This window comes from Zootoca vivipara, chromosome 6, assembly GCF_963506605.1.
Source record: "Zootoca vivipara chromosome 6, rZooViv1.1, whole genome shotgun sequence".
Classification (NCBI taxonomy): Eukaryota; Metazoa; Chordata; class Lepidosauria; order Squamata; family Lacertidae; genus Zootoca; species Zootoca vivipara.
The window spans coordinates 12,514,491-12,535,722 of NC_083281.1; the positions used below are offsets into that span (position 1 = coordinate 12,514,491).

A 21,232-nucleotide genomic window follows, 5' to 3' on the forward strand; every position below is an offset into this window, starting at 1 on the left:
GGCAGCTATGAACCAGGCAGAGGGACTTCTTGGTAGTGGCACCTGCCCTGTGGAACGCCCTCCTACCAGATGTCAAAGAGAAACACAACTACCAGACTTTTAGGAGACATCTGAGGGCAGCCCTGTTTAGGGAAGCTTTTAATGTTTAATAGATTATTTTATTTTAATGTTTTGTTGGAAGCCGCCCAGAGTGGCTGGGGAAACCCAGCCAGATGGGCGAGGTATTATTATTATTATTATTATTATTATTATTATTATTATTATTATCAGTGTGTGTTCTCCATTTTATGGATTGCTGTGTGTTTGGAGAAGTGACTGCTTAGTTGCAGTCACTTGGGACTAACTTCTTTATGGAATAGTTCTAGCTGTTATGTAACCTAAGCCTGCCTTCAGGGATATGTCTGTGAACCTGAATGAATCTGTGAGTAAAGTACTTTTATATTAAGTTTAATCAGATTCTCGTGTCTATTCTTTTTAAGAGGGATTAGAAGGGATCTTACCAGGAATCTTAAGTAATGAAGCTCAGAGAAGCCAGCAACAAGCTAACCGCTGTGTAATTTAAAAGGGGGGGGTGTTTGGAACTCTGCTAGAATATGGAACTTGCTAGCGCAAGTTAGGAAGGATATGATTAAATAATATATCCTCTCCTGTCTCAGTTTCCTAATTATCAATGCAAACTCTCCCGTCAAATTCTGCAGTTAGCAATGAGAGCAGGTTTGGTTACTTTCCAAAAGTCTAAGCAATTGTCTGTATTTCCCCCAAATATCCTTTTTCTCTCAAACAATAAAAACTGTGAAGAACCAGAGAGAATTGTGCCATTCTATTCAAGTGTTGAAGTTGCTGCGTATTCTCCCTTCTTTGGAGGTTGCCATCTGTCATGGATGCTTTGGCTGAGATTCCTGCATTGCAGGGGGTTGGGCTAAATAACTCTTGGGGTCCCTTCCAAGCCTACAATTCTATGATTGGCTCTCTCCCCACCCATCGCTTCTTCCCATGGCCAGTGGGGGATGCCTGTCTCTGAAACCCTAGCTGTGTCCCCTTCTCCAAAGGGATAATATATCTAGCATTCTGCTCCAGTGCTAGATCCCACACACAGAAAGGCTGGAGGTTGCCATACCAAGGAGAGTTGAGACAGTTGCTGCAACCGAGGTTGGGAGCAAACAGAGGCCTTTTATCCCTCTGGGTCCAGACTAAGTCCTCCAGGTTCTACCCCCATGGGGAGGGACTTCAGAGTCTTAAAGGGTCAACCCTGTGACCTGAAGATGCACACACCAACTCCTCCATCCCAGAACCCCCCTTCTAGGGCAATTCCAGGCTGGTGATGGGTAGTGGGAGGCACCTGGTTCTTCAAACTCAAGGGAAGCTGCCTGTGAAGGTCCAGGGCTTGGCCATATATGCCCGGGGGGAGGGGGCGGGTCTGGGAAGTTCTTCCATTTCTGAAAAGGTGGTTCGATTTGCCTCTAGAGCAGCACTTTTAAGGACAGCTTGCAGGAGCAATAAGTTAAAAAGTTCAGGGGAGCACATTTCTACCTGACGGAATGCTGGATACCAAAAATGATTATAACTATGGAGTATATTACAGTGGTACCTCGGTTTATGAACACAATTGGTTCCGGAAGTCTGTTCATAAACTGAAGCAAACTTTCCCATTGAAAGTAATGGAAAGTGTATTAATCCGTTCCAGACGGTCCGCGGAGTACTTAAACTGAAGCGTTCATAAACTGAAGCAAACTTTCCCATTGAAAGTAATGGAAAGTGGATTAATCCGTTCCAGACGGGTCCGCGGAGTACTCAACCTGAAGCGTACTTAACCCAAAGCATGGGTGTAATTGGTTCCGGAAGTCTGTTCATAAACTGAAGCGAACTTTCCCATTGAAAGTAATGGAAAGTGAATTAATCCATTCCAGACGGGTCCGCGGCGTTCGTAAACCGAAAATTCGTAAACCGAGGTGTTCATAAACCAAGGTTCCACTGTATTTGCATGTGCGTGTTGGGTCAACTTAGCCCTATCAATTCGTTTGCTGTCAGTGGGTTCTTGTTCTTATCTTGTTGGGCTGTGTACGTACGAAAGAGGAGTCACCCCTGGGTGAAGGCACCCTCTCTTATTTGTCCCTGTGTCAGTTTCAGTCTGTTGGTTAGCTTTTGTAGTACAGCTGTTATCCATATACAGTTTGGTACCAGTGATCCATGTTCATTCCAGACAGATCCCTCTAGTTTCCAGTAGGGTTAGAACTTTTTTACAACCTGCTGTTCCTGAAGCTTAGTTAGATAAACTTTTGCCTAAAAACAAAGGAATGAACTGTCATTTCCAAATCTTTTGAAAAAAGGTCACCCCAAAATCCACAAATCGTTTTTATATATGTAACTGTATAATGCATTTTTTAATAAAATACAGGGGGAAATTGAGTTTGCAAATTTTCTAATACTTGCACAAAGTTTTGTACATTTTGTACATCTTATTGCTTAGAATAAATCAAGGTTGCAGTTGGTCTTGGTTTCTGCTTCAAGCACCCTAAATTTCCCGCATCAGTTTGGTTGCGTGTTGTGCGCACAGATGGGATCTGGAGGACAAATGGCGCCCACTTCCAGGGATTTTCCCAAGACAGTTTTTAGGAAGTTTCAGACAGCTGTAAAAGTTCCAAACAGTTCCTTAAAGTTTTTTAAAGTGCTCATGTTGTTGTTTAGTCATTTAGTCTTGTCCGCCTCTTCGTGACCCCATGGACCAGAGCACGCCAGGCACTCCTGTCTTCCACTGCCTCCCGCAGTTTGGTCAAACTCATGTTCGTAGCTTCGAGAACACTGTCCAACCATCTCATCCTCTGTCGTCCCCTTCTCCTTGTGCCCTCAATCTTTCCCAACATCAAGATCTTTTCCAAGGATTCTTCTCTTCTCATGAGGTGGCCAAAGTATTGGAGCCTCAGCTTCAGGATCTGTCCTTCCAGTGAGCACTCAGGGCTGATTTCCTTAAGAATGGATAGGTTTGATCTTCTTGCAGTCCATGGGACTCTCAAGAGTCTCCTCCAGCACCATAAGTGCTCATACTTATGAGTAATAAGGTTATATATACGGCGATTCCAATTTTTCATTTTGGGGTGACCATTTTTCACAACTCAGAAGAATTAGTCCATTTTTCAGTATTTCTAAGCAAAGGTTCATCACTTTATGATACAGGAAATCATTCTTGTTTTTTGTTTTTGAAGAAAAAAAAGAAAGTCAAAAAGTTATACAGTAACTCTAATGTTCTACTATGATGCTCCTGGCTGCTGAGAGTAGAGGCTTATAAAAACCTCACACATACACCATGTAAAAGAACAAAAGTTTACTAACCCCCTCTTCTCTCCATCCCCTTTCCTCTCTTCCCACCTATCTTGTGCCTCGACCTCACACCTTATGCAACATCCTAATTTTGGCCACAGGCATATGTATCCGTTCCCTTCTGAATTTGTCATTCCAAACACAGAATTAGCATTGGCTTTTGTACATCATTCTCTTTATTTCATGCCGAGCATTCCCCCCCTCCATTGGTACAACACCAGAGTCCTTTGATCATTAGAAGCCAGAGCAGACTGAATATATATCTTTATATGCATAGATAGGAACATACACCCTCTGAGTAACGCCACCCATTCAACCCAGGCCCTCCGACAGGAGGACGTCCAACATGGGACAGAATATGGAGGAGAGAGCACAGCAGGGGCCAAGCCACACTTGATTCCCATCCTCCAGCCTAAGCTTTGGCCCTCTGAGCATGTACAGAGTGGCTTTTCCATAACAGGTGGAGGCAAGCAGGAGGAGGATCAAGGTCCAAAAGAAAACTATGCAGAAGGCCCTGAGAAGTGGCAAGGATGGTGGGGGCAGGTGAGCTGGAAATAATGCCCAAGGTATCTCACATCTGGCAACCAAGGCACCCCTTTAGTTTCTGATAGTACATGGGTAAAGGTAAAGGGACCCCTGACCATTAGGTCCAGTTACGGACGACTCTGGGGTTGCAGCGCTCATCTCGCTTTACTGGCCGAAGGAGCCGGCGTACAGCTTCCGGGTCATGTGGCCAGCATGACAAAGCCACTTCTGGCGAACCAGAGCAGCACACAGAAATGCCGTTTACCTTCCTGCCGGAGCGGTACCTATTTATCTACTTGCACTTTGATGTGCTTTCGAACTGCTAGGTGGGCAGGAGCTGGGACTGAGCAACGGGAGTTCACCCCGTCGCGGGAATTCGAACCGCCAACCTTCTGATCGGCAAGCCCTAGGCTCTGTGGTTTAACCCACAGTGCCACCCGCGTCCCTAGTACATGGGTAGGCAAGTCTAAAAAGCCCAGGACACAAATTTCTACAGCCCTCTAGCAGCTATGGTGGTTCCTTAACTAGAAGAGCTGTATTTAGTGTTAACTCTGGAAGTGTTGACTCGATTCTGATCAAACGAAGCCTCCTAGAGCAAAATATACACCAGCCGCCCGGAGTGGCTGAGGCAACCCAGTCAGATGGGCGGGGTAAAATAATAAAACTAATAATAATAATAATATTCCAGTTTGCAACATCTGTTTTTTCTCATCTTCACCAGTCTCAAACTCCTCCATTTCCAGGTGAAAATGGAAAATAGATATCAGGGCTAGATGAGGAGGAGTGGTGGAAACGGCCACCCTAAGAGGCGCCCAGGGAGGGGGCAGAAGAAGAAAGTATGCACCCAGATCCTTGGTGGTGGGAAACAGGAAGAGGAGGAGAAGGAGAAGGAGAAGGAAATATTGGAAGGCAAGGAACAGGGGTGAGCTAGCCCAGTGGTTCCCAACAGGTGGTCCGCGGACCCCCAGGGGTCCGCGAGCTATGCCAGAGGGGTCCGCAAGATGCTATTAGAATAAAAAATATATTAAATATATTTCGTATGATAACAGATTTTTTGTTTTGGCTGCTTCCTGCATGAGCAGAGTCTAGCGCAAAACTAGAATTAGATAGAGGCAGTAGTTCTGCTGTATGCCGTTAGGCGGTGCTTTACAAACACTACTGTTTTGCAAAGAGGCAGTGCGCTCATTCTACTAACGCTCACCTCCCCAAGATGCTTTGCGCGCGTCGGCTTCATTTGTGCGCTACTGCGCAGGTACCCTGTCTTCTCCATTCCCCTCCCTCTTCCCTGACGCGCGCTGCCTCTTTGCAAAACAGTAGTGTTTGTAAACAAAGCGTTGTTTTTCGTGGAAGCTACAGTTCGTATAGTTAAAAATGGACCGTTGGTTAAAAAGTGGTTCGTTAAAACGACAAAGGCCTACAGATGAAGAGGAAGAACTGTAAAAAACGTATAAATATAAAATATAAAAAGACTCTTAATTTGGCTCTCACTTTTTAATTTTAGGATTAGGAATTAATGGGGGTCCTTGTCACAATAGTGGCTCGGTGAGGGGTCCTCGAGAAAATTTTGTTGGGAACCCCTGAGCTAGCCAATGCACCAGCCCTGAACAGAGACAGGAGCTGGATGTGATAGGGAGAGTACCAGAGCCAGTTGATACGATGTCCCTTGAGAGCCTGATAGATCCCCCTCCTTCACCTCAAACCAGGTGTTTCCTCCATGTCACAGAGCAGAAAACTAGACATCGACAGAAGGGGTCCCTTGGCAGCCGCCGTAGGCAGCAGGACGGGTTGATACGGAGAAAGTGAGCTTCTGGGGAGAGGAGCAGGCACCCTGGGCAGCAACTCAAGCCTCGAGGGAGCACGCTTTATGGATCTCCCTGTGTTTCTGTTTGATACTAATAAATGGACTGATGAAGAAGCTCACTGTCTGCCTGGCTTCTCTCGGCTATTGCCGAGTGTGTTGCTTGACAGCTCCCTTGTCACGGGACCCAGTTGGGGAGGCGTGTCCTCCAAAAGGACAAGCAGAAGCCACCCAGGGTCCACGTCGCCCCGTGTTGTTGGCACAACTTGGCCAGATTTTGAGAACAGGCCAGGAATGCCCTGCCCAAATTTCTCCAGAGGTTGCAGCCTAGCCTGGGCCAGAGGCCTACAAATACCCCTTTGTGGAATGAGGTCCACCCCTCCCAAAATGGGGTCCTTCCCCAAGTCAAGCTGGTCCAGGAGGCTTCTGGCCTCAAGGTGCCCAACCCTTTACACGTTGGTCTCTCTGAGCAGGTGGAAAGAGCTGCTGTCAAAAGCGTTGCAGACACAGAGGTTCTCCTCGGACGCCTCTGATGATGCCATCTCCTCCTTGGCCAACAGGGTCTTCTCCTCGGCCGGGAAGCTGGGCACCAGAGACGCTGAGCCAAAGGCTTTCTTCTGCAGATCGGGAGAGTTCACTGTATCCTGTGCGGACGGTTGAGAAATGGAAGGAAGCAAATTGAGAAAATATGGATCCAGATTTACACCCAAACAAGATGAAAAGAAAGAAACGATAAAGAAACCATAAATAATGATTTAAGGCGGAAAGGCAAGGGGGCAGAGTAACCATGCTTGTTTTGCTTCTGCTTTTCTCATAAGGGTATTGTAAGCAGGAAAAGGAGTCTAGATCAAGGGAAGTAATAGTACCACTGTACTCTGCTCTGGTCAGACCTCACCTGGAGTACTGTGTCCAGTTCTGGGCACCACAGTTCAAGAAGGAAACTGACAAGCTGGAACGTGTCCAGAGGAGGGCAACCAAAATGGTCAAAGGCCTGGAAACAATGCCTTATGAGGAACGGCTTAGGGAGCTGGGTATGTTTAGCCTGGAGAAGAGAAGGTTAAGGGGTGATATGATAGCCATGTTCAAATATATTAAAGGATGTCATATAGAGGAGGGAGAAAGGTTGTTTTCTGCTGCTCCAGAGAAGCGGACACGGAGCAATGGATTCAAACTACAAGAAAGAAGATTCCACCTAAACATTAGGAATAACTTCCTGACAGTAAGAGCTGTTTGGCAGTGGAATTTGCTGCCAAGGAGTGTGGTGGAGTCTCCTTCTTTGGAGGACTTTAAGCAGAGGCTTGACAGGCATATGTCAGGAATGCTTTGTCAGGGGTTGGACTGGATGGCCCTCGTGGTCTCTTCCAACTCTACGATTCTATGATTCTATGGTTCTATGAATTGATCAATAGAGATCCCTAGCTGGCAGGACCAGTGGGCAGGGTTGGTGGGAACTGTAGTCCAAAAACAGCTGAAGGCCCAGATTCAGGTAATGCTGCTCTAGTGGCAGAGAGTTCCACAGGACTGGAACAATGACACTAAAGGCTGCTGTCAAAGGAGCCTCTCCAAAGTGGGGAACAGCCAGCAAAGTTCCTGCGGTTGGAGGTGAGTGCGATGATCAAGTTGGAATATGAGGATTCAGGTGGTCCCTGTTCTCTCAATTGAGTGATGGCAGCTCAGTTAAGGGGGTCCGGCGCACTGTCCACTGCCCACCATTATCAGAGTGCCCAATTTCCCCGCTGTCCTACCTTGGTGAAAGGTTTCTTCAGCCCCTCTGGGGAGACCATGGCAGTCTGCTTCATGACGTCCCACCAGAGCACGCCTGGCTTCTTTGAGCTCCTTTTCTCAGGCCCTGCAACAGAACCACGAGGGAGAGAGAATTTGCACACTTTTTAAAGGCAATGAAACATGAAGTGATGGAATCAACTTCCAAAATGGAATTATTCTGTGGAATATTTGAAAAAACAACAACAACACAACAGCACATCATGGTTATTTCAAAATGTATGCGGGATTTGAACAATGGCAACAAATGAGAATTTGTCGTTTAAATATTTGGAACTGATGTATAGAATGGATAAAATATCAGTACTGTAATATAGCAGCTTTATGAGGGAATAAAAGAATAGCCATGGAATGTGTCAACAGATATGAGAGGTTCTTTCTGATTGCATTTTAAAAGAATTGGTTAAAATGGAAAATTCAATAAAAAATATTATTTACCGGTTAGGCAGCTGGCTAGAACCCCGATTAAAACTGTGGTGAGTGTTCCCAAGGCACCGTAGTAGAGGTAGGAAATGGCGTAGAAGTCATCCGCAATGGCCGACCTGCAAAGGAAGCGAGATGGTGAGATCCACAGGAAGGGGAATAAATGGCTCCTAGAACATGCTGGCAATCTGGGAGGAGTACAGAGGAGAGTGACCAGGATGATCAAGGCATAGCTGGCAAGTCTCCCGTTTTCCCCGGCAAACCCCCGTTTTTCCAGCTGTCCCCAGCCGAAAAAACAGATTTTTTTGTTTCCCCCCGGTTTATTCTGGCGCGGCGGCCATTTTGGAACTGGGCGAAGCATGCTCAGAAGCGACTTTTGATGCTGCTCTGCCCAGTTCCAAAATGGCTGCAGCGCGACTGGTGCGACAGCCATTTTGGAACTGGGCACAGCAGCATCAAAAGTCACTTCTGAGCATGCTCCGCCCAGTTCAAAAATGGCCACCACGCTACTTCTGGTATGCTAATTTTGGTCCGGTCCCTTATTTTTCAGAGAGGAACTTGGCAGGTATGGATCAAGGGTCTGGAAACCAGGCCTGATGAGGAATGGTTGAGGGAGTTGGGTATGTTTAGCCTGGAAAGCAGGCTAAACAGGAAAGCAGGCTAAACAGGAAAGCCATCTTCAAATAACTTAAGGGCTGTCATAGGGAAGATGGGGCAAGCTTGCTTTTTCCTGCTCTGGAGGGTAGGACTCGAACCCATGGCTTCAAGTTACAAGAAAGGAGATTCTGACTAAACATCAGGAAAAACTTTCTCACAGCGAGAGCTGTTCAATGGGGAAGGGACTCCTGGGGGGTGGGGTGGGCACAGTGACCCAGAAACCTCCTTGGAGATTTTTAAGCAGAGGCTGGGGGGGGGCATGTCTCATGGATGCTTTAACTAAAATTCATGCATTGCAGGGGATTGGAGCAGAGGACCCTCGAGGTCCCTTCCAACTCCACCAAGACCCCGACATCCTTTTCACATGTCCTGCTAGTCAGTCAGGTGTCCCCCATCCTATATTTGTGCATCTGGCTCTTCCTGCCTAAGTGCAGAACCTGACATTTGTCCCTGCTTGTCCCTTTAGGGTCATCTGGTTGGGCCCTGAGAGAAGAGGATGCTGGGGTCAATGGGCCCCCTTCGGCCTGGTCCAGCCATCAAATTCCTCTCATGTTCTCATGGAACCTCCAGCTCTGGAGACAGACAATTTGTAGGGTTTTTTTTGAGTGTGTGTGGGGGTGGCCACTGTGAGGACCAAATCGGCTCCCTTTGGCCTGATCCAGTAAGATCTTCTTATGCTTGTTATGAACCTTCAGCAATACCTTGTAAGCACATTGAATAACACCAAAGTGCATTGAGGCACACTGTAGAATGTCCTGGGTTCTTACAGGCACTGCTGTTCGGCAGTGGAATTTGCTGCCAAGGAGTGTGGTGGAGTCTCCTTCTTTGGAGGTCTTTAAGCAGAGGCTTGACAGGCATATGTCAAGAATGCTTTGATGGTGTTTCCTGCTCGGCAGGGGGTTGGACTGGATGGCCCTTGGGGTCCCTTCCAACTCTATGATTCTATGATTCTAAATGATGTTGCCCCATTAATGAATTCTACTGAATCCTCCTGAATTCTACTCTGGGCAAAGAAATGTTGCTTTGCTGTGTTTTCCTTTAGTATTATAATAATCTTATTACAGTGGTACCTCGCAAGGCGAATTTAATTCGTTCCACGGGTCAATTCGTTTTGCGAAAATTTCATCTTGCGAATCGCAGTTTCCCACAGGAATGCATTGAAACTTAATCAATGCGTTCCTATGGGTCCGGGGGACTGGCGGCAGCTGCAGGGCTTCCTCGGGGAAGGCAGGCGGACGGGCGGCAAGCAGCACTCAGTGAGCTTCAGCTCCGGGGCTGTTGTCGCCTGCCTGCCTGCCTTCCCCGAGCTTCGCTTTGGTTCACGCTGACAGCTGTAGCGCGGCGAGAAGGCAAAGAAGATCAGCTGTTCTGCGGCTTCGTCTTGCGAAGTGCCGCCATAGAAGGCTTCGTCTTGCGAGACGCCTCGCGCAACACAAAACCCTTTCGTCTTGCGAGTTTTTCGTTGTGCGAGGCATTCATCTAGCGGGGTACCACTGTTCTTATACCCCACTCATCTGGCTGGGCTGCCCCAGCCACTTATTTGAATTTGCACCAGAGATCAACAGCCATCTCACCTGTCTGCGACTTCCGTGATGTTCCGGGGTGGTAGCGGACCGAGCACGATGGTGCCGTTGGCTCCCTCGGAGGCGTTGTAGAGCGGGCACAAGTCTCCGTAGGATGGGAGCACCCCCATGGTGGCAGCACTGGGCGGGTAGAGAGTGCCCCCCACGGCCACCCAGAAAGAGAGGGCGAATCCCACAAGAAGCCCGGTCAAAACCCCCTGGGAAGGAAGGAGAGGTTGGGTTTTATGCTGCTGTTGAGCTGAAAGTCCCGTCCCGTCCCCCCATCCCCCAGGAATTTTTCCATAGGAAGGGAGATTCCCCACAGGCATCCAGTTGGCCACTGTGAGAAGAGGATGCTGGGATACATGGGCACCCTTTGATGTCCTTATGGAGCCTCCAAGTCCAGGGGCAGTCTATCTAGATTCCTGCATTGTTAGGGGTATTTTTATGTTCTTTTGTCCCAATCCTACTGCTTTGTTGCACCCTTCTTCCAACACCCTTTCATGATTTGAAGGCACCCAAAAGCATCCTCTCGGGGCCTCTTTGGGACTTACCACGGTGTTGCAAGCTGGGATAAACATCCCCAGGATGAAGGCTCCCAGAAGGGGCCCACTGATAACGCCCATGACGGTGAACGAGCCCTGTGCAGAAACACAAAGCAGGGCAGAGAAGTACAAGGGTAAGCATGTTGTTGTTACGAGGTTGTCAAGCTGGAAGGTGTGCAGAGGAGAGCGACCAAGATGGTGCAGGGTCTGATGAGGAACGGTTGAAGGAGCTGGGGATGTTTCGCCTGGGAAGGAGAAGATAGGAGACCCATCTTCCAATATTTCAATGGCATGGAAGAGGGAGCAAGCTCGTTTTCTCCTGCTCCGGAAGGTAGGACTCAAACCTATGGCTTCAAGTCACAAGGAAGGAGATTCCAATTCAACATCTGGGAAAACTTTCTGATGGCAAGAGCTGTTTGATCATGAGATGGAAGGTGGTGGCCTCTCCTACCTCGGAGAGTTTTCAGCAGAGGCTGGCTGGCCCTCTATCATGGATGCTGGGATTCCTGCATTGCAGGGGGTTGGACTGGATGACCCTCGGGGTCCCTTCCAACTCTACCATTTTATGATTCTGTTAGAGGACTCACACCTCCTTCCCAAAGCTGGGCAACTGCTTAACAGGTGCCCAATGCAGAGCAAGTTGGTCACACTGCCCTAAACCTGCCTCTGGTCAAATCCGCCTTTTAAAGTTGGTGGCCTCCACTGCCTCCTGTGGGAGGGAGTTCTGCAGATTAACTCTGTGAAGAATGACTTTCTCTTAGCTGCCTTAAACCCTCTGTTGGCTGCCTGAGAGTTTCATGTCACGAGAGAAGGAGGAACACTTTTCTCCGTCGTCCACTTTCGCCCCACCATGCACAATTGTGCAAACCTCTATCGTGTCACCTCTAAGACACGGGGAACAGCTGCAATCTGAAAGTACCAATCAGCTCCCAGATATGCAGATATGCAGCTCGAGTTGTTAGCATATGAGATACAATGCAGAAACCGATAAGCCGTGTGTGCACACATCTGCGAACGCAAACTTTTCCTGGTTGCTACAAAGGCGGGTGGAGTGGCCTCCTTGTTGAAACAAGACGAGACAATAATGAGCCGAGCGTGAGAATCAACTTCCTACATCATAAAAACCAGCCACCAACACACATGACTGGAAAGGGAGAGGCCTGGCTGCCAGCTTCAGTGCCTCGGCGGCTTCCAGGCTGGACTACTGCAATGCACCACATGTGGGGCTGCCCCTTGGAGACTGTTGGCAAGAACGCATATCAGCCTGCATTGGTCCTCAGCACATTCCCAGGGCCTGATGCAAAGGGCTGAATTTGTCCTTTTAAAAGCCTCGCTGCCTACCCTCTCAAGCTTGATGAGAAACTGCTACACCAAGCAGCGTAGTTAAGCTGGAACGTGTGGTTAAGTTATAGAACTCCCTGCCACAAGAGCCCAATGACTTGGAGGACTTCGAAAGAGGATGGGGCAAATTCATGGAGGAGGAGGAGGCTATCGGTGGCTACTAGACTCTACAGCTACAGATAAAAAGAAGGGTTAGGGGAACTCCCTGCAACAGGAATCATAAAAGGACCTCCTTCTGGGTTTCCTTTGGGGGCACCTGTGACAACAGGGTGCTGGATGAGATGGGCCTGATCCAGCAGCCAAGCTCTTCTTAAGGAGGACTACTGTGACAGCAGAACCTCCATGCCCAAGAGCAGTCTACCTCTGAATACTAGATGATGGGGAAGCAACAGCTGTGCTCAAATCCTGCTTGTGGGTTTCCCTTGCAGCTTGGCCACTGTGAGAATAGGAGGCTGGACTAGATGGGCCCCCTTTGGCCTCAGCCAGCCAGCCAAACTCTTATGATCTTCTTATGGAACCTCCTGATCCAGAGGCAGTCTATCTCAATTCCCAGGTTCTTAAGGACATTTGGCCGCTGTGAGTGGAGGATGCTGAACTAGGCGGGGGGGGGGGGGCGCCTTTGGCCTCATCCAGCAGGCTCCCTGAACAAGACGGTGGAAAAGCGTGGCCTGCAAAAAAAACCCCTGTTGCTATCTCAAATGCAGATTGTGCTTTCAGGGAAAAACACATGAGCCAAATCCTCGTAGAAAAAAGAGAAGAAATTGAGGGAGGGGTCATAAGGGGAGACAGTTACCTAGCTAGATGGGCAGTGTATAAATAATAATAATAATAATAATAATAATATAATAATAATAATAAAATTATTATTACCTGCAACACCCCGCCTCCCAGTAACGAAGACAGCGCTGCGACGGTGATGCATGATGTCCCATAGATCAGTGCTGGAAATGTTAAGAATAAAAGCACAATTTCCATTATTATTATTATTATTATTATTATTATTATTATTATTATTATTTATTGCTAATTTTTCTCATTGGCCATTTTAGTGCTTTGGCCCTTCTGGAGACTGCTTGTTTGTTTGTTTACAATCAAGCAGTGTACAAATTTTATGAAATGAACAAATCCTCAGGAGTAGATCTGTTGAAAACAATTGGCTTAGGATGGTAGAATCGTAGAGCTGGAAGGGGCCCGATGGTCATCTAGCCCAACCCCCTGCACTGCAGGAATCTTTTTACCCAACATAGGGCTCGAACCCATGACTCTGAGATTAAGACTCTGAGATTAAGAGTCTCCTGCTCTCCTGACTGAACTATGCTTGTTTCAAAGGGGTCTCCTTGGTCCTTGGATGGGCAGCCCAGCCCCCCCCCCCACGCTTTGGAGGATGCCCCCTCCACCCTTCACTCACAGAGCCCTTTGGAGATGAGGGTCAGCTTCCGTGGGGAGAGGTTAGGCAAGTTTGGCTTGATCAGGTCCTCCACGGTGACGGCGGCCATGGCGTTGATGCTGGTGGAAGCCGTGCTGCAGAGGGAAGGAAGAGGGAAGGAAGCTGCTACAATGATGTGTCACAGAGGACAAAGCCATCAACAGCCTGAATTAGCTAGGAAGGAGCCTCCAGCTTCAAGAGCAGTCTATCATCAAATGCACCGGGGAAGCAATTCCAAGAGCTCACGCCATGCTTTTCTGGCAGTGCTTTTTCTTCAGCCGGAGAATGCCAGAGTGCGGTTCCAGCACCTCCCAGGTGGGTGCCATTGCGGGCCGACTCTTGTGGAACCTCCAGGGCCAGAGGCTGTCTATCTGGATCCCTGGGTTCTTTGGGGTAATTTGGCCCCTCCAGGGATGAAATGCAGAACTAGATTATCCTTTGGCCTGATCCTGAAGGCTATCTGAAGGACTATATCGTCCCATAAGGCGGAAGAAGAGCTTTTTGGTGGTGGCTCCTCCCAGACAACCTTGGAACTCCCTGCCTAGAGAAGCTAAATTGGATCCCTCCTTGCTGACCTTCTGCTAGCAAGTGAATCCTGTTCTATTTCGATAGGTCTTTTTTAAAAAAGGAAGCGGTTTTTAAGAGTGCTGTGCTGTTTTTATGACATGTCTTTTAATAGATCTTTTCATATTAGAATCATATTAGAATAGATCTTTTTCATATTAGAATCTGTAGTGTTGGAAGGGACCCCAATGATCATCTAGTCCAACCCCCTGCAATGTTGAAATTTTGTTTTAATTCTATTAAATTCATGATTATTTTTATATGTTCCTCGCTTTTTGCATTCCATCTGCAGCATTTTAATTTGTGTAAACCAACACCAGTCCCATTCTAGAAGAAGGTGGGATATAGATAGAGAAATATTTCTGGTGTTCCTAACTCACGGGGCCAACCCTATTGATGCCCCTAGAGATCCTCAGGCTGAGCCCAAGACATTTTGCCACTGCCATTCTGTGTACAAAACCTAACCAGGCTGGCTGTTGAATTTCAGGTCAGCATCCTGCGCTGAACCAGAGTGCTGGAGACCAGCTCATGGAAATACTCAGAATATCAGAAATGAAAATGCAAATATTTAAAGGCTCAAATAATTAAACAAATGAGGAAAAAGAGAAACAAACCATGAAAGGAGGTACAGTACAGTATGCAGTTAGATATGGTAACCCACAATTGTTACATAGCAGTGGCCGAGAAGTAAAAGGGGAGGGGAGGGGAAGGGATAGGTGGGAGGGATAAGGGGGGGAAATATATCGGGGATTTAAAGGTAAAGGTAAAGGGACCCCTGAACATTAGGTCCAGTTGTGACCGACTCTGGGGCTGCGCGCTCATCTCGCATTATTGGCCGAGGGAGCCGGCGTATAGCTTCCAGGTCATGTGGCCAGCATGACAAAGCCGCTTCTGGCAAACCAGAGCAGCACATGGAAACACCATTTACCTTCCCGCTGTAGCGGTTCCTATTTATCTACTTGCATTTTGACGTGCTTTCGAACTGCTAGGTTGGCAGGAGCTGGGACCGAGCAACGGGAGCTCACCCCCCCCCCCCCCCGCTGTAGCGGTTCCTATTTATCTACTTGCATTTTGACGTGCTTTCGAACTCAGCAAGCCCTAGGCTCAGTGGTTTAACCACAGCGCCACCTGGGTCCCCATATCGGGGATTTAAGTGTATTGAAATAATCACAAATGTCATTTTATTTACATCTATATTTTATTTCTGTAATCTGTAAAAAAAAAAAATCAATAAAGCTTTGGTTTTTTTTTAAATTAAAAATTAAAAAAAAGAAAGAAATGGAAATGCTCACTGAGAAACCACAATCTCCCTCCAGGTAAAGCTGGGAACTTTTGGGGCACCATGCTCCACCCCAGAAGCAGATGCAATAAAAGAATTTTTGTTGCCTTCCCTAGAGCTTCTAATATTGGATAGCTTTAGCTATACTCAGGAATCAAAATTTTGTGTCTCCTTTGTAGGAAATGTAATTTTTTTTTTGAGGGGGTTGCATTCTGCATGGGGTGAAGAAGGGGTCTTCCACACTCACCTCAGAGTCCCGCTGTATGCACAAGCCAGGAAAAGTCCAGGTACCCCCGGGTATTTCTCAAAGATATCCAAGACCAAATAAGGCATGTACTGAGAGAAAAGGAGAGAAAGTGTCGATCAGGAGATGGTGTTGGACTTCCGGAGAACTAGCCCCGCTGTACATCGGGGAGGGCTGTGTGGAGAGAGTTTTTTCCTTTAAATTCCTAGGAGTTTATCTCGATGAAGACCTTACTTGGAAAATCAATACAACCCAGGTGGTTAAGAAATCCCAACAGAGACTCCATTTCCTTAGAGTACTGAGAAAGAACGATGTCAATCAACATTCGATTATCTCCTTCTACCGGTCCACAATAGAAAGCGCCCTTTCATACTGCATCACAATGTGGTACGCTGGCTTGACATCAATGGATAGGAAATGCCTACAGAAGGTGGTGAATATAGCACAGGCATCCCCAAACTTTGGCCCTCCAGATGTTTTGGACTACAGTTCCCATCATCCCTGACCACTGGTCCTGTTAGCTGGGATCATGGGAGTTGTAGGCCAAAACATCTGGAGGGCCGTAGTTTGGGGATGAGCTCCCGTTGCTTGGTCCCAGCTCCTGCCAACCTAGCAGTTCGAAAGCACGTCAAAATGCAAGTAGATAAATAGGTACTGCTACAGTGGGAAGGTAAACGGCGTTTCCATGTGCTGCTCTGGTTTGCCAGAAGCGGCTTTGTCATGCTGGCCACATGACCCGGAAGCTATACGCCGGCTCCCTCGGCCAATAATGCGAGATGAGCGCGCAACTCCAGAGTCGGTCACGACTGGACCTAATGGTCAGGGATCCCTTTACCTTTACTTTAATATAACACAAGATATTATGGGCTGTCCCAGGATCCTCTGGATGACATCGTGGAAGACCATTGCCTCAGGAGAGTGAGGAAAATTCTCAGGGATGATTCACACTTTTTTGATCTCCTGCCCTCGGGCAGAAGATATACGGTAGAAGTATGATTAGTCACACCAACAGGGTAAAGAACATCTTCTATCCATGGGCTGTTAGACTGCTGAATGAAAATATAACAACAGGGAACTGACTTTCGGGTTTGGTGGGTGTGCGTCAGTAAACGAGGGGAATTAAGACTAAGAGAGATGGGGGGTGCTTGTGTAATCTCACTGTATACAAGTTGTACAAGTGAGAATAAAGTATTTCAATTTCAATTTCAATTCTGTTTCAGAGGCAGCGGGAGGGCAGGGAGAGATGGCCATGATTTGAAGCGGGCCACAAGATGCACATAGAATGGTGGAGTTGAAAGGGATCCTGAGAGTCGCCCAGTCCAACCCCCTGCAATGCAGGAATTGTTAACAGGGAGAATGATAGAATCGTAAAGTTGGAAGAGTTCCACGATTCTATGCCCCCCCCCCCAGGTGACTAATAAATTTATTAAATTAAACAAGCAGACCTCAGTAATTACCACCCCATCTGCTTTCTTTCTCATTTCTCCCATGTGTATTCTACCTCCCGTAACATTTTTGCACGACTGCATCACAAGAACTTCTCTGTTTGGGGTTGTTTGTTTGCTTGTCCGACCCTTTGTTCTTTCCTACGGTACTACAAGCAGTTTGCTTTGGCTTTCCAAGCCCTCTCCAAGCCCCAGAGCCCCCCCCCCCCCGCGAGGCAGAGGGGTACCTGGTCAGGTGCAGAGATATATCCGGCCAAAAGGGGGTCGCAGTCCTTGTAGAGGGTGAACATGACAATCCCGCAGCCCACAGCGCTGGAGACGATGAAGAAAAGGCCCACCTGGTTGACAAGGAGAGCTCTGGGAAGAGAAAAGAGGGGAAGCAGAGAGGACAAAAATGAAATGTGAACCAAGGACAGGGAGAGCAGGGGAAATTAAGCAATTAAGGATCTTAAAAAGGTCTGGATGAGGGATGGGGAGCCCAGAAGGTGGCTCAGTTGGTCAGAGTGTGGTGCCAAGGTAGAATTGTAGAATGATAGAATTGTCAAGTTGGAAGGGATCCTGGGGGTCATCTAGTCCAACCCCCTGCAAGGCAGGAATCTTCTGCACAATGCATGGCTCGAACCCATGACCTCGAGATTAAGAGTCCCATGTTCTGATGACTGAGCTATCTTTTCAGTTCATGGGTTCAATCCCCGTATGAGCCAGCTGCATACTTCTGCACTGAAAGGGGTTGGGCTAGATGACCCTTGGGGGTACTTTCCAACTCTACAATTCTGCTTCTGCTGAATCAGGGCAATGGCCCCTTCTAGTCCAGTGTCCTGTTTTCACAGTGGTCAACCAGGTGCCTCAAAGGGGAGCAGGATTTGAACACAAGAGCCCTCTCTCCCCTCCTGTGGTTTCTAGCAACTGACATTTGGAGGCATTCACCCACCTCCCAGGGCCATTGTGGGGGTTAAATGAGGAGAACCAGGCACACTACCTTGAGCTCCTTGGAGAAAAAGCTGTGATCTAAATGCCCTGATTGAATTAAAAACGGTGAGGTCTGGCACCTTGCCTGGTCTATGCAGGAAAGCTCTGGATCTCCCAATCTATTGCAACCAACCTTTTTATCAGACCAGCACAGCTGCTCTGTGGACCCGCCCAACCAGGTGCTGATAGCTTTGTGGGGCTGCGAGATTGGCACCTGGGTGGGGTGGCCAAAAGGGTGCCCCCAGGTTATCGAGCCTCCCCAGAAAATAGCTTGAGTCTATAGACTCAAGGACACTGAGTAATACAACTACCTGGCAGGCGCCCGGGATCTGCCATGTGGATCTCAGAAGCCTTGGCCAGAGAAAACAGCCAACAGCTTCCAAGTAAATACAGTAGGACACAAAAATGCAGCCCTTTTGGGGTGGGAAGTCTATGTTTAGCCCCAGCGCGAAAAGTCACCTCGGATTATTCCCGATTAAGGGCTATGTGGGAGCCTTTACAATGCCAACTTATATGTCAAATTTATCCATCCCCAAATATAGGAAAGCTTTTATGCTAACCAGATTTAATGTTCTACCTTCCCTACTCCTCAAAGGTAGAAATAATAAGATCCCTGTTTGTTGTTGATTAGTCGTTTAGTCATGTCCGACTCTTCGTGACCCCATGGACCAGAGCACGCCAGGCACTCCTGTCTTCCACTGCCTCCCGCAGTTTGGTCAAACTCATGTTCGTAGCTTCGAGAACACTGTCCAACCATCTCATCCTCTGTTGTCCCCTTCTCCTAGTGCCCTCCATCTTTCCCAACATCAGGGTCTTTTCCAGGGAGTCTTCTCTTCTCATGAGGTGGCCAAAGTATTGGAGCCTCAGCTTCAGGATCTGTCCTTCCAGTGAGCACTCAGGGCCGATTTCCTTCAGAATGGATAGGTTTGATCTTCTTGCAGTCCATGGGACTCTCAAGAGTCTCCTCCAGCACCATAATTCAAAAGCATCCATTCTTTGGCGATCAGCCTTCTTTATGGTCCAGCTCTCACTTCCATACATCACTACTGGGAAAATCATAGCTTTAACTATACGGACCTTTGTCGGCAAGGTAATGTCTCTGCTTTTTAAGATGCTGTCTAGGTTTGTCATTGCTTTTCTCCCAAGAAGCAGGCGTCTTTTAATTTCGTGACTGCTGTCACCATCTGCAGTGATCAAGGAGCCCAAGAAAGTAAAATCTCTCACTGCCTCCATTTCTCCCCCTTCTATTTGCCAGGAGGTGATGGGACCAGTGGCCATGATCTTGGTTTTTTTGATGTTGAGCTTCAGACCATATTTTGCGATTTCCTCTTTCACCCTCATTAAAAGGTTCTTTAATTATCCCTGTTTAAAAGTGGTTATTTCCCTGTGACATGGGAAGTGCCAATGTATTATTCCATTGCCCTTTTAATTGCAACCTCTGCAAACAGCTCATTACCCCAATTCTTTTTAAAAGAAACAACAACAGGGAGATCTGAAGCATTCTATTTAAAATACCTATTATCAGATAGAAGCCCTCTGATTACACACAATGTAGCACAATTCTCTGCATCTGCTATTACCCGCAGGAAAATCATGATAAATCAGGACAGCAAGTCTTGGAGAGGCATTATTATAATTCATTTTATGAAATCATAGAATCATGGAATCATAGAGTTGGAAGAGACCACAAGGGCCATCCAGTCCAACCCCCTGCCAAGCAGGAAACACCATCAAAGCATTCCTGACAGATGGCTGTCAAGCCTCCGCTTAAAGACCTCCAAAGGAGACTCCACCACACTCCTTGGCAGCAAATTCCACTGCCGAACAGCTCTTACTGTCAGGAAGTTCTTCCTAATGTTTAGGTGGAATCTTCTTTCTTGTAGCTTGAGTCCATTGCTCCGTGTCCGCTTCTCTGGAGCAGCAGAAAACAACCTTTCACCCTCTTCTATATGAATCTTGTATTTCAGACACATGGTTCTTCTTCGAATCATTTTGTTGTTGTTGTTTAGTCGTGTCCGACTCTTCGTGACCCCATGGACCATAGCACGCCAGGCACTCCTGTCTTGCACTGCCTCCCGTAGTTTGGTCAAACTCATGTTCGTAGCTTCGAGAACACTGTCCAACCATCTTGTCCTCTGTCGTCCCCTTCTCCTAGTGCCCTCAATCTTTCCCAACATCAGGGTCTTTTCCAAGGATTCTTCTCTTCTCATGAGGTGGCCAAAGTATTGGAGCCTCAGCTTCACGATCTGTCCTTCCAGGGAGCACTCAGGGCTGATTTCCTTAAGAATGGATAGGTTTGATCTTCTAGCAGTCCATGGGACTCTCAAGAGTCTCCTCCAGCACCATAATTCAAAAGCATCCATTCTTCGGCGATCAGCCTTCTTTATGGTCCAGCTCTCACTACCATACATCACTACTGGGAAAACCATAGCTTTAACTATACGGACCTTTGTCGGCAAAGTGATGTCTCTGCTTTTTAAGATGCTGTCTAGGTTTGTCATTGCTTTTCTCCCAAGAAGCAGGCGTCTTTTAATTTCGTGACTGCTGTCACCATCTGCAGTAATCAAGGAGCCCAAGAAAGTAAAATCTCTCACTGCCTCCATTTCTTCCCCTTCTATTTGCCAGGAGGTGATGGGACCAGTGGCCATGATCTTGGTTTTTTTGATGTTGAGCTTCAGACCATATTTTGCGCTCTCCTCTTTCACCCTCATTAAAAGGTTCTTTAATTCCTCCTCACTTTCTGCCATCATTTTAGTAACAACTAAAATTCTTGCTGGTTAACGACTCGTCTCCCTGCTTTTATCCGGCTTATTCTTACAACTATTGTATTCTTAGCCTTTTTTAAACTTCTGGTCTATGACTGATTGATTGATTGATTGATTGATTGACTGATTGATTGATATTCCTTATTATGTATATCAGCCTCCACCACTTTGGGGATTCAGTTGCCTCCGGCCCCTCCAACATTTCTTCAGTGAAAATAGGATCAGCTTTTCTCTATTTTCTATTAGTTCCCTCTGAAACGGGGAATTGGGAAGCTGCTCAGAGGCAGCTTCTAGGAAAATCAGACACACATATACAGCCCTTTTGGGTTGGGGGGTCTCTGCTTGGTCCACTGCGAAAAGATGCCCTTCTCAGTTCCCTCCGGTGTCATAGAATCATAGAATCATAGAGTTGGAAGAGACCACAAGGGTCATCCAGTCCAACCCCCTGCCAAGCAGGAAACACCATCAAAGCATTCTTGACATATGCCTGCCAAGCCTCTGCTTAAAGACCTCCAAAGAAGGAGACTCCACCACACTTCTTGGCAGCAAATTCCACTGTCGAACAGCAGTGCTTAAATAAGCCCACCCTTCA

General features: G+C 47.4%; 1 protein-coding gene across 1 annotated transcript in view; it reads right to left on the reverse strand.

Annotated features, from left to right (window-relative positions):
• Positions 1-3,381: 3,381 nt before the first annotated feature.
• The window catches only part of SLC5A5 (solute carrier family 5 member 5), a 32,873-nt gene continuing 15,022 nt past the window's right edge, over positions 3,382-21,232 (reverse strand). Inside the window, exons 7-15 of the mRNA XM_060275431.1 lie at positions 17,134-17,263; positions 15,465-15,553; positions 13,357-13,469; positions 12,819-12,889; positions 10,617-10,703; positions 10,075-10,280; positions 7,859-7,962; positions 7,384-7,487; positions 3,382-6,282 (exon numbers count right to left, since the gene is read on the reverse strand). Coding sequence (XP_060131414.1) covers positions 6,088-6,282; positions 7,384-7,487; positions 7,859-7,962; positions 10,075-10,280; positions 10,617-10,703; positions 12,819-12,889; positions 13,357-13,469; positions 15,465-15,553; positions 17,134-17,263 — 1,099 coding nt within the window. The 3' untranslated portion in view covers positions 3,382-6,087. The remainder of the gene's footprint in view (positions 6,283-7,383; positions 7,488-7,858; positions 7,963-10,074; positions 10,281-10,616; positions 10,704-12,818; positions 12,890-13,356; positions 13,470-15,464; positions 15,554-17,133; positions 17,264-21,232) is intronic.